Source organism: Bactrocera oleae, chromosome 4, assembly GCF_042242935.1.
Source record: "Bactrocera oleae isolate idBacOlea1 chromosome 4, idBacOlea1, whole genome shotgun sequence".
Lineage (NCBI taxonomy): Eukaryota > Metazoa > Arthropoda > Insecta > Diptera > Tephritidae > Bactrocera > Bactrocera oleae.
In genome coordinates this window covers 57,042,084-57,055,504 of record NC_091538.1, presented here as the reverse complement: position 1 = coordinate 57,055,504, position 13,421 = coordinate 57,042,084, and the positions used below count along the sequence as shown (strand labels likewise).

General features: G+C 32.7%; 1 protein-coding gene across 5 annotated transcripts in view; it reads right to left on the bottom strand.

Moving 5' to 3' along the window:
• The window catches only part of sprt (PDZ domain-containing protein sprite), a 57,459-nt gene that overhangs the window by 26,932 nt on the left and 17,106 nt on the right, over positions 1-13,421 (bottom strand). For 2 of the 5 annotated variants that reach the window (XM_036363474.2, XM_036363476.2), the window contains exon 2: positions 2,664-2,794. In XM_036363474.2, the coding sequence (XP_036219367.2) occupies positions 2,664-2,741 (78 nt within the window). In that variant the 5' untranslated portion in view covers positions 2,742-2,794. Of the gene's footprint in view, positions 1-2,663; positions 2,795-11,845; positions 12,030-13,061; positions 13,212-13,327; positions 13,416-13,421 lie in introns of those variants that run through there. The other 3 variants (XM_036363473.2, XM_036363472.2, XM_036363475.2) reach the window with 3 other exon arrangements.

Genomic DNA, 13,421 nt, shown 5'->3' with positions numbered 1-13,421 from the left:
TTAAATTTCAATGTGAAACGAAAGCGAAATCAATAACAAATTTCATAAATCATAAAACTTTCTTCGCCACATGCGCTGGTTATATAAGCAATGCGGCTATTTAGTAAATAGTTGATATATGGTCATAAATAAACGATTTTTAAGCCGCATTTCAATGGCATGCAGAACACATTTATATACATACATAAATATATACAACATATTTACAATCAATTATTGTATGTATAGTATATACATATATTTGTATGATATTCATTCAGAGTAGTTCGAAAAAATGTTAGAGTAATTAACTGCTTTGCAAATGGCCCAAAGAGCAGCGGAAGCAAAACGATTTAGATAATTTTTATTCAGCTCGGCTTTCAAGAGCTTTCAGCAGGCATTTGTATATGATTTTTAATAGTTTTTGTTCAAACGGAAATATAAATTTGCTTTCGATTATTAAGATATACGAATTAATTATTAATTATAAAAACAGTTATGCATCTGATTAGTTACTGGTTTTTGGGTAATATTTTGGGCTGATTTTTTTTTATTCTTGTAATTAGTAAACTGAAATAATTACTTCAAGCTGTCTAAAAAGTATTATTGATCTTTGATAGCCATTTTACGTACATATATTAAGTAGATGCCCAAATGATTAATTGTTAGGAACTGCGAGCGTTTACAAGCGAGATGTAAATTTATATGAGTACTAATTAAATTTCCAGTAATGTTAATTTCTTTTTCAGTAATGTTAATTTGTTTTTCAGTAATGTTAATCTGTTTTCTAATATTGTTAGTTTGTTAGAATTCGATAATTATATTAATAATTAATATTTTTCTAAAAAAAACTTCGTAAACCAGTGCAGAAGCCTTTGGAAGTGGTAAACATTGTTAATAATTGAAGGAAATCCATAGTAGCTTGAAACTTATTGGAAACGAATGATAAAATAACAAAAATGAAATGAACAATAAGTTACCGCCGATATGAGCTGAGCGAGAGAAAGTGGAGTGGCTTGGTTGAATTCGTAAGAATTAAAGACGGTTTATCTTGATTTCCGGCAAAACTACGAGTCCTATAGAAAATAGTTATACCGCAATGTTGTGGGTAATAAAAAGATCTACAACTTTTGCATATACACCATTTATACATAACCTCAAAATTTATGTGAATTTCTATTTTTGTACAAAAAAAAAAATTCTACGCGAAGTTTGGTGCAAACTTACCTACTTATGTCCCAAATACACTGTAATTTTTTATTTCAAATATTATGGAGGAAACCTTATTTCTACTTAAAATTAAAAAAAACCCTAAGTTTCAATCAACAGTTCTCACATCAATTTTGTAGATATTTTTAAAAAATCAGTAAGCTTTTTCTTACTATTCTACTACTTTCAGATAAAAGAAAAAAAATAAAAGGACCACACTAAACTGCTGCTACTACGAAATAATAAGTAGACGAAATTGAAAAAAAAAATTGAATTCCTTAAAAAATATTGAAGCATATAAAATATCAATACATCTTATTTTCCAAAAAATATTTTAATCGAAAAAGTAAGATTTCTACTCTTTCCATGCTCCTCATATATAAATTTGTTAACCTTATAAAATTTCTAAACAGTTTAAAAGCTGGTACGGCAGTTTGAACGAACCTACCCGACGCCATTTCGAGAATGATTATTTCATGTGCCCACACAAAAAATTTTGCCAATCGTAATGGCAATAGTTTTGGCAATGGCTATTGCCTGTGGCGATGCGGTGTAAAGCGACTACAGAGTCGGTCGCTTAAAACATCCTTTCAGGCTTAACTTCTTGCTTAACATCTGTGATGAAATACATTCTTTTACATTTTTCAGAAGTTTCCAGCGGTCATTTTTTTATCTTTCTAAGGTGTAATTAGAATATATTTCTCCAACTAATAATAATAAATTTTTGTGTGCAACTATTTCGACATTGTTATTGTTTGGTTAAAAAAAATGAAATGTCTGGGATAAGGATTTTCTGAAAAGCCATATATATTCTCATTAAAGTTTGAAACCGTGCAGATGTACAAATCAGAATATCATAGACTTCACATAAAATGAAAAGTTAAGGTGCTTTTATAATATAAAGCATTTTTTGGGATTTTCTGAAGATATTTTTGAACATAAAAACGAAGCTCTAGTTTGAAAAATGCGATTTTTATAAATTATCGAATATTTTAAGAGTTCACCAGATACTTAAAAATGCACCAGTGAAGTGAAAATATAGCTTTCATATTGAAGACTTAATAAACAGTCAAACTTCAACCGTTAATATCTTTTTAACTGCCAATCCATAAAACGAAATATGTTTTTAAGTAATTAAAAGCGAGATATGAATTTTTTTTTATCTGGTATTAAGAACAATATATAAAACCGTTAGGCGGAGGAACTTCCCATTACAAGTAAGAGCTCATACTTGGACAGTTTTTTTAGAGGTGGTTATCAAGCAATTTTTTTACCCACCTCAATATATGTGATATACATCTATAGCATTTTGCCAATATAAATGCACTACTTCACAATATGGAGACAAAAAATGCTTGCATATAATTTTTAGACTAAAAACCGAGTTATATTATTAATTATAATAATAATTATATCTAATTATATTTTATAATTAATTACACCTTTTTCATTTCATTTACAGTTATTTTACTCACCATTGAAGCGGATTTTTGTTTCGCAAATGCGCGATGATGCGCCGAAATCGGTTCACTAGCCACACTGCCAGCATCCATATTTGTTATCGAGTACAGTCGTTAATGTTCACAAGTTTTGTATTCAAACATAACTGAAAATAAGCAAGAGCCAAATTTTAAAAACAAAATTGGTGAGTACAATTTACAAATAATTTAAAGTTTCAGAAAACAAAAAAAAAAAAAAATTTTTAAAATAATAATTAATGTGTGGAAAGAACATAGAGAAATCTTATAATTAAAACAAACGCATTTATTATTATTTTTTTTTAATAAACATCTTTCCGAAAAAGCCAAAAAAAAAAAATCTGAATTATTATAAATATATGCATAAGTAGTGAACAAGTAGTGAACAGCATGCAACCGCATAACATTTTTATTTGCATTAATTTCGATTCAGTTGCCTTCGAATATGCAAATGCGCTTGCATCTCCCCAAAAATGCATTGCTACCCCTTGTAACTGTAATACTTTTGCCGCCGCATGTAATATGAACTCCTAGCATCGCATAGTAGCCGCAGGACCGCTAGAAACGCTCACATTACCTTTGCATTACATTTGCAATTACAGCTGTATGTAAAATGTGTGTGTGTGTACTTTCAGGCTACGCACAATGGGGTGCGTTTTGTGCCGCTATTTAATATACCTTTCTTTTGTTGCATATTTCTAAATGTAACCAGTAATTTACATAAAATATATATTTATATTTCTTCGTACAAAGTGATATTGCAAATGCAATATTTTCCGCTTCACCGTTATTATCAGCATTACTTAGTGTAGAGTGTTAATTATAGCCTGGAGTGTGGGTAATGGTCCGTTAAAGATTTGCGTTGAAATGTTGAGCTGTATATTTAAGTATTGCTACAAGTTTGATTGTTTGAGTGATGAGAATTAGATGCGTTACGTAGGTTGCCTTTTATATTTCGGGATTAGAGAACAAAAAAAAAATTGTAATCATCGAAAATCGTTTTATTGTTTTTTATACATTAATATCTATGGTATACACCTTTGCATGCGTTTGAACCAATTGTCAAAGCACTTTTGCCACTCTGATTGAGATGTGTCCAAAACACGCGTTCTGAACGCGTCAACCAATCATTCGGTGCCAAGTCAGAACTATACGATGAATGACGCATCAAATGGATGTTTTGAGTGCTTAACAAAGTAGTTGTTTCAGTCGAGTGTGAGAGCTCGCATTATCGTCCTGAAGAGTTATACGTCTTTGGCGGTTAGTTTTTCTGATTTCTTGAAATACAACTAGCAAACAAATGGTTATGTATCAGAATGTACTGTTCTAGTGGTATGGTTGCGACATGTCCAATTTTTCCAAAAAAAAAAAAAAACACAAGCAACCATTTGCTTGGAGAAATTGAATGTATGCTGGTCCCACTAACACCTATAGTTGTCTTTATCTCACGATAGGTCATATGACGATCTTGCAATTTGAGTTTGCGCACAACATCAACAGTTTCCAGAATAACAACTGATTTTTCATTGCCTTCCCGAAATTCGTCTTGGAGTGATCTACAACCTCGCTTTAATTAACCATACCATCGATAAACAATGGTCTTTGATGGAGCTTTCACGTTTCCGTTTCTTGGCTGAGATGAATATTTTAAGTTACTGTAAACAACACAAATAGCGCTCGTATGTCAAAACGACCTGAGTATGTATACTATCAAAGCTGTCAAACTTTACAATAAAGTTGTGTGTTGACAGATTTCAACACAAAGATGGCCAAATCCCGAAATATAAAAGGCAAACTTCGTCGGTTTGTGTTGGATATGTTTTTCAAAATGTTTAAATGCTGTTTATTGTATAGTAAATTCAGTTAATGAAAGGAAACAAATATTAAATAAGGACAGTGCAGTTAAAAAGTAGTGTGGTAAGAGAGTCGTGTTCTCGTATTTTTGTTTAGAAGTTTGTGATTAATTTAAATCTAAAAGAACTTCTAAAAACTTTGTATAAATATTCAATATTTTAATCAGATATTTTGGAAAAATTACGAAGCCATTTTTTATGCGTTACAAAAAGCAAGTTGAAAGTAATTTAAGTTTGCCACTGATTTGGGGTATTTCTAACCCGTCTTTTTTTCTTGAGCCAAGGGTAGCTGATATTTTCATTTATGGTTTTTACAGTTTTGGTCGAAATTCGGCGTGCTTTTGTGATGATAGACTTGATCTTATTCGCTAAATAGTCTGGTAGGAACATCTTTTGGGTTTTATAAGAACTTTTTTTATGTTAGAAATGCGCTTGGAGCTCCTTGCCTTCTGAGAAACGACTTCTGTTGGTATGGTTTTATGTTTTATCTTAAATCTTATTTTATTCGGATGGTACGCACTCAGTTAGTCATTCGGGTATTTACCATATAATGTTCAGTCGGTAATTTCATTAGTTGTTTAATGCTTCTAAACTAAGGTTTTAATGAATTATACCAATTGTGTTAGTTCGAAGGGGAAATACACATAATTTGTTGCTGGCTGAACAGTGTAAATATACATTTTTGCATACAAGTAATTAAAATGTGCAATTAACAATTAAAATTGCATAATATATTACAACGTCAGTTAAATAAAACGTCAAAGGTTAAATGCATATATTCAAGCATACTTCAGGGTTGCCATTTTATGCCCATAACTGTTTCTGCAAACTTTTACAGCACAACAGCGTGACATTGGTGACATGTCGCAAGGCAAATACAAACATATTATTCGTTGTTGCAACTGTGGCAATGAATGAACTGCTTTGTTGCGGTGACAGTTACATTGGTCGACATGTTATGCCGTACAACTTATATGCGCCACAAAAAATTATTAGTTGAAGAAAGAAATAAAAAAATTGAACGAAAAAAATAAGGTTGTACATGAACACGGCCAAGTCAACAGAGAGATAACTTTAATGTGGACATCGCTTGCTGCCGCCAAAGGTATGTTGAAGGGTAGGGTGTGGGAAAAAACATGCATTAGGTAATGCAACACCGGCTCATTAAAAGTGAGCAAACACCGCATGCGAGCGCTCGATGTGGCATTTTGCGGCAACACACAAAGCTACGAAACAATCGCGCGGATTATCTTTCACCTGTTGTTTACTCGCTGAGCGGCCGACTGCCTGACAAGATGCTACGCGCCGCAGTCACTCGCCTATTGCTGGCGTTGGTGTGGACTGTGGTTGATTGCTGTAAGCTACACATGTGTATTTTAGCTGGCACGGGTGGCGCTGCACAGAAGCGTTGACGCGGCACCTGAGCTGGCAAGTTCAAAAGCGGTGTAATGCTGTGGCGCAAATAAATTTCAGTTTTGGTAAATAATGCGGGCTTATTTTATGTTTATCTTTTCATTTTTGTTTTTGCTTTGTCGTGATTAATTTTTAATGTGACAAATTAGTTGCTGTGTTACTTCAAAGTTATAGCCGCTTAAAAGCATCTAATTGTGGACTTTTATTAACTTTAATATTTTATAATTTTAAGCATTTACAATAAATAACTAAGCTGATACGCCAGTTCAGGAAATTCAAAAAAAAATATAACATAGTATACCCCTATTATACTATATTATATTTTTTTTTGGTATACTTTAGGGTCTTGACAACATAAATCAGTCAAAACATAATTTTCAATACTATCATAGTGCCAGAGTGTTAAGGTCAGTCAACTTATTACTTTAAATTTGATTTTCTCGAAACTGTAATTTTTGTATGGAGCGCTTATGGTAATAGGAGACTATCGCACGTAGCCACTTGAATTCCATCACAGTAACATTATCTAACAATTTGTATATTTTTTAACAGCAATTTACTGCTAATTTTTTTTTTGTAAAAAATTTAACCTTTTTTTTCAAGTGAGCCATCTAGCGTAACATTGATTTGTATTTATGGTAGTTTCGTTTCAGAAAGCGCAAGTTCAATCAGAATCATTGTCGTCCACAGCCATGTTTAACGGCGGTTGAAAGAGAAAAATTTAATTATTTTTTTCTTTATTCCTCAAATAAATGGGCCAAAGCTAAGTTTTTTTGAAGGCCCTAGACTGGCCTAACCCCGCAAGCTCTCAAACTCTTTGTAAGCAGTCGGTTTTTGAGCTTCCCATTGTGTCGCTTATATAAAATTACAGTTTCCAGTGCAATTGAAAGAGTTTTAGTGAGAATTATTATTTTTACAAAATCGGTGTCCTCATATGAATTTTTCTTTTTTTTGTAAATAATTGAATATATAGGATGCTTTATAGTATAATGTCTCTTATTCGATAAATCGGTTTTATAAGAGAGTTGATCAGCATGTAAAAATAATAATCGTAACTTTAGCTATTTGCTCTGCTTTCTAACAATAATGTCGAGTCCCCGATATACCTTGAAGTATCTGAAAAGACAATTATATTAATTTTAAGACTCCATACGTATATATAATACTTTTATCCGGATATATTTTTATCAGCTTACTGGCTTTTAAAATTATGGCTTGAATGAGAAGTAAACGTACTAAAATTAAAATTGCCAAACTGACTATCGTCTTAGTGTTGTAATACTGTTCACTTTTAGACGATTTCTCATGGCTTAATTACTCGATCAATTTCAACCAAATTTGGTGCATAATATAATGTTGAAATGTGCGGCATCGAACTTAAACAACCCCTATTTCCCATATAATACAATATTAACTTCCATAAGATTCACAATAAATTAGTCAACCAACAGTGAAGACATAGAAATCAAATTTTTTTGTAAATAGTGCATTCAAGGCTTGACATCTATGTGTCTGATAAAAACTATTAAAATCGGGTAAAAAATTTTCAAACCCTATATACCGAATATGAAAACCTCAGTGCTGACTTTATACCGAGAATATCGGTGAAAAGTATAATAATCTGGCCTGGTGCAAAAAATATAAAAACTCAGTTCAGTATTACCCTTAGCCTCCATACACCTAATACATACTTATAAACATTTTCGAACTTCCGGTTGACGTTATACCATATATATCTGTCAATATGTGAGATTTTAATGAAATTAAGTAGACAATATATATATGTATTAAATCTGTCGAAGTATATCTAATTTAAGAGGACTCCATCTCCACTGTATGACTTCATTCCGAATATATTTGTTGATATGAGAGATAGTTTAGTGACATTATGTTAGCTTGGACAGAATGTGGTTTGTAAAGATTAATTTTTCAGCCTTCGATCCTAGCAGATTATATTGTGATAGTAGAAAATGTTCGAACGCTTCCCTTAGCCTTTCACGACTTTTTAAAATTTTTTTAAGTATTTCTTTATTTTTATTTTTTTAATATTTTAAAATTTCAGAAGAATGCGAAATAAGTATATGCAGCAATTTTTTTTATAACTTCTCCCGGCATTGCAAATTACAAACAAAGCTCGTTCAATTGCCGGAACTTCCACACATTACTCAAGTGTTGCTGCGATCTTTCTCAACAGATACTTTTAATGGTGTGGATAGAAAAAAAGCAAAGCAATAAAATAAATTTCGCGCATCAGCGACAGCTTGCAACAAGCGAATGCAACAACGAGAATGCGTAGTTCGCACAAAATACAACTGTTATGAATTTGCCAGTGCTTACAACTGAGTACGCTTGCCGTCTGCGCATGCCTACTGCACCCACAGCACTTCCTGCGGCAATTTGCCTACAGCGCGACTGTCAGTTGCTGCAACAAGCGGCGTTGAATAATGCAACCACCGCATGCATCAACGACGTCGATTCACACAAAATTCGCGCTAACTCACAGCATTTGTTGTTGTTGTATGCCTTTAATTTCGAGTTTAATTATTTCCCATACACAAATATCTAGTAACTTATTGCAGTCGACAGTTGACTTCCTTCAGTTAACCAAACTGGGCGTACTCGTATGTCTATCTGCCATTAACTAACAATAACAACAACAACCAGCATTTAAATGAAATTCCTTTGTTGAACGTCAGCTTGTAGTTAACAGACACAAGACTCTTCCAGAAGCCCACCAGCGCTTAAGAAGACACATAAAATATTTAATATTACCTTTGTTGATGATTCTTGCCACAGTTGGTATATATATATTTATATGTACGTACAAACATACATGCAACTTATATGGTTGTACATGTAACGGACGTGGGTCTCATTTTCTTCTTCACGGTCTGTTGAATGAGAACAATTACGCTTGGCATTCAACTATTTATTCTGTGCATATCAGTCTTCCCTCAATTTGCACTGTGCAATTTCCACATATACATGTATGTATGGGTGTGCGTGTGTTTCTCATATTTTGTCCCATACGCCTGCGCTTTTCACAGCCTACCTCGAAGCCGTCAGCGCCGTTTCACTGCCACTTGGTTAATTATGTATAAATGTTCTTACTCACGTACAACACATACCCACATGTGCACATGCAGTCATTTTATGCTTGTAGGTGTTCTCATTCTTATTACGTTCTTATGTTTTCTTTTTTCAACTCTTCAATCCCACGTTTAGTGGGGGAGTTATCTTTGGCATACAGGCATTTTGTTTATTAAAACTACAACTCAAATGAAGAAGAATGCTTGCATGAATGACTGATGACATATTTGGGAGTGTCTTCGCCATATGTAATTATTTATATGAGTAATCTTATGTGTTGAGTATACATATATAGTATATATTTAACTAAATTACTTGAAATAATAATATACTTGACTACCTAAGAACTTTACCTAATAATCTTAGCTTTTCCTAAATAAAAAGGTTCTGAGCTTAATTAATATATAAATAGGTATGCGTTATAACTTTAGCTGACTTAAAGTACTCTGTGAAAAGCCCGATATGTTGCCATAAGGTTATATTAGTTAAAAGAACCTGTGATTGGCAGTTTTGAGGCTTCAATTTTCAAAACACTTGTTATAAGCCTCGGCTGGGATGAAGGCACGGAACTTCATCAAACTTTGGTTTTTTCGATTTCAGTTTTTTTTTGGGGATCGTCAGGTGCTAGATTGTACATTTTCGACGTCTTATTCATACAAGTAAACCCACGTCTCGACACCAGTAATGATGTAATTCATGAATGCACTGTCCACAGAAAAAATTTGGTACAAGTCTAGCAATGACATGCTTCATACCCAAAACATTAACTAAAATGTTCTGAGTCGATCCGTTAGAGATGTTGAGAACCTCTACTATCTTTCTGATGCCAACACAACGATTTTCAAGCCATCATTCAAATGGTTCCAAACGATTTTTAGTCAAATTTTTAGGTCCTGGGCAATCGTAATCGATGCTTGGACTCGGCGATTTCCATTATTAGATAGATTTTTTTGATAATTGGTCAGAGCTAATATATTGCATAATTTAATCTAACTTTCGACTACAATTCAAAGACCTAATTCTTGATATTTTCATACTTCAAACTGATATCTGTGGAAATTTTCCTGAAATGTAATGAAATATTAGTACGTTTAGTTTTCATAAATATCTAGGTTGAGATAGACCTGTTTTGTTGACAATAAAGTAGGAGCGTATATTATGTTAATATTTTGAATTTGTTAAAAAATATTTTCAAAAATTAATATGTAAGTAAAAAATGTTGTTACATTCAGTAGGCACGGCTTATCAACCAGATGCGCACTTTTCTTTACTTAATAGAATGAAATTATCTTCACAAGTTTGTCGCTTAAGTCTTCAGTTTATTTCCGTTCAACTTGCAGTTGCTTGTACACATTTAATTCAGAGTAAATGTAAAGTGGTAAAATAAGCTTGAGTTGAGCAAATTACACATTTCCACAAATATTTAAATGTGTTTTTCTTAGAGCGTCTAAAGTCATTTACGATGGTGCTAATTTGTATCCCTGTATATACCATAAATATGTGTATTTGTTTTAATGTATGTGTGCATAACTAACTTCATCACTGGTTTCTTTTTAATATAAGCGATTCTCCCTCAACTGTCAGCTTGCTAATGTGTGTTATAAATGTAGCACGACAATTAAAAGATGAACTGGCCAAGATCATTTGCCACGTTCGTCATTAGAGAGATATAATTGCGAATGACTTTCAAAGCATTGGAACTTTGTTCTGACAGCCCAAATTACGAAAATTATATACACAATACATACATAAATATATATTTCAGTATATATGTGTATTTACGTATACATGTGTATATATATTTTGGTTTTTGTTGATTTGAATATTTATGCAGGTATGTTAAAAATTGTCGGCATGCGCAGCCATTAATCTAATTCTACGATATTTTAATAACTCAGTAAGTAGCTGCTAACAAAGAAAAATACGATGAACTTAATAATAACAACTTGAAAAAGCAACATTTTTTAAACATATTTGTATCTACACATATGTACATATGTATCGACTTGAGTCTTTTGTATGCGCTCTACTATATTAAAAAAAATATTTGGCCACTTTGATGAAGTTTGTAGGTTCAGTCTAAATAAAAATGTAGCTCAACTTCATAGAAATTGACTTGAACTTTTACATCGGAGTTGCTGACAGCTGTGACTCAAGCCAAGCGAGTCAGAGAAATCCATGCCAGAAATATGAATAAGCACATACAAACATACTAACGCTTATTAGTGACTTACTCACTCTGATGGCTTGGTTTAAACTTGCTTTTCGTTTGAAATACGCTTAAGCGCGTAGTTATAGTTGGTTTTTGAGTTTTCGAAAAGTTGCCTTTATTAGCGCTGCTACGCGGATACTCAAGTGTCTGCAGGCCAAATGCGCAACGGCGTTGGACCATAAAGATCATTGATCTATTTTGCACGCACTGTTGACGCAGAAATATAAAACATAAATCCTACAGCAGCTACTTTAATGCACTAGCATATGGTAATTAAATATATACACTCGCATATATGTATTGTAGCTGTAGCCATGCGTAGTGCGCCGCTTCTTGAATATCGTGTAATAAATAATATTATTACAGCGGTCAGTTTCACATATTATTTCACTCATAAATCATATTTATGCTTCAATGCATTCGAAAGTAAAAGCGTAAATATTAATTTTTTAATTATTAATTTATTTAGTTGTTAAGAATGATTTAATTATGTGTTGAAAGTCATAAATCTCGATGGATATTGGCTTTAGTCATAAAATGTGTGAATTTCTAAAATGCCTAGTTTAACACTTCTTTATACGCTATGAAAATGAGTAAAATCAGAAACTTACCACGCCCACTCCTCATATAATGGTTATGTTGAAAGTGCGATAACTCACTGCCACAAGCATTAAATTTCACAACCAGTATGGTAGGGATAGGCTTGCACTTTACAGTGTACAAATCAAACTCAATGAATTTATCAGAATAAAACTTTGCGCTCAAATAGTGTCCTCAATGCATTTCCAATTACGTCTAAAAATTGTCGAAAACGGATTACAAAAAATAATATGATGTCGAGAGAAATCGTCTCTAGTATACTATCCTCGAACACAAATACGATAAGTGTTATAAAAAAATATTTTAAAGCTAAGCAATTATTTTAAGTTCTTTAATTTATAATGTCAGCTGACTAACCGTTATCAATACATATGTATACTCTTTTATCTAACCACAATACTATCGTCAATTTTAATGTCGAGACTCTTGTTCGAAAGGCGATGCAGTGATTCAGCGGCTTGAACCAAAATAACCAATTCAAATTGTCTGATAAAATTTTAAATTTAAAGCAGAAGCCCATTACTCTACTTATTTATATCTAATTCTCCTAAAAGTGAATTCCTTATCTACATATATATGGGTGTATATTGCTGTGTCCCTACTAACATAGTATGTGACTTCAACGCGGTCAAATTTGCTGCACTTATTTATGCCAGTGTCTGTAAATATTGCGTGCAGCTATTTACAAACATATAGTAAGTAGTTTGTTGGCTGATTGTTCTGAGCCAGTGAACCGCAACCACCAAAGTGTTGATAATTTCAGCAGCAACAACAATTTTCACTTGGGTGTTACGCTTGCCGGCACAAGTACAAAACATAGAAAAAATTTTAATTAAAGCGTGTATGTGGGCATAAAAAATTGTAGCAGCACTTAATTACAACAACATAAAATCATATGTGCAGATTACTTTAATACATGAATTTCCGGCGTATCTAAATGGAAATTTCAACAGAATAATCAACCAACTTTATAGGTATTTGACGTAGTAAGTAGGAAAAGTTAAAAACTGAAGAATAAAACTAAAAAGTAGTAATGAAAAGTAGGTGTGTCGCTTGATTAGGCTACAGCATGAATGATCACTAAAATAAATTGTGTTGTCTGCAATTTATTTTCCTCTTTTTGATGAACAATCTTGAATAACTCTCTCCTTGAAAGCGAATTAAACGATATTGTCAGGTGAAATTACTACTATATATGAGTACAATAATAATATAATAATAACCTACATCAATGTTTATATCTCTCTATAGTATACATGCAACTTTGAACGCACAAAACAATCCCACACATTCCGGATATGTTAATTGCGCGCTCCACCAAACAGTTGTCTCAGAAAATTATGCTACACTAGTGTGCTAGAATGCTGAATTCCGACACTGACAATTGGGAGAAACAAGAAAAGTGCGTAAATTGCCAAATAAGGAACATAAAAGTAACAACAACTAGCTTATTTGCAACAGCAACAGCTCGTCGAACCCGTTTGAAATATTACCGGTTGCTTGACCCATCTGCATTTGCTATCACGCTTTTATTTTTGTTTTCTGCCTTGTTGTCCTATTATTGACATTATAGTTTTTCAAGCACTC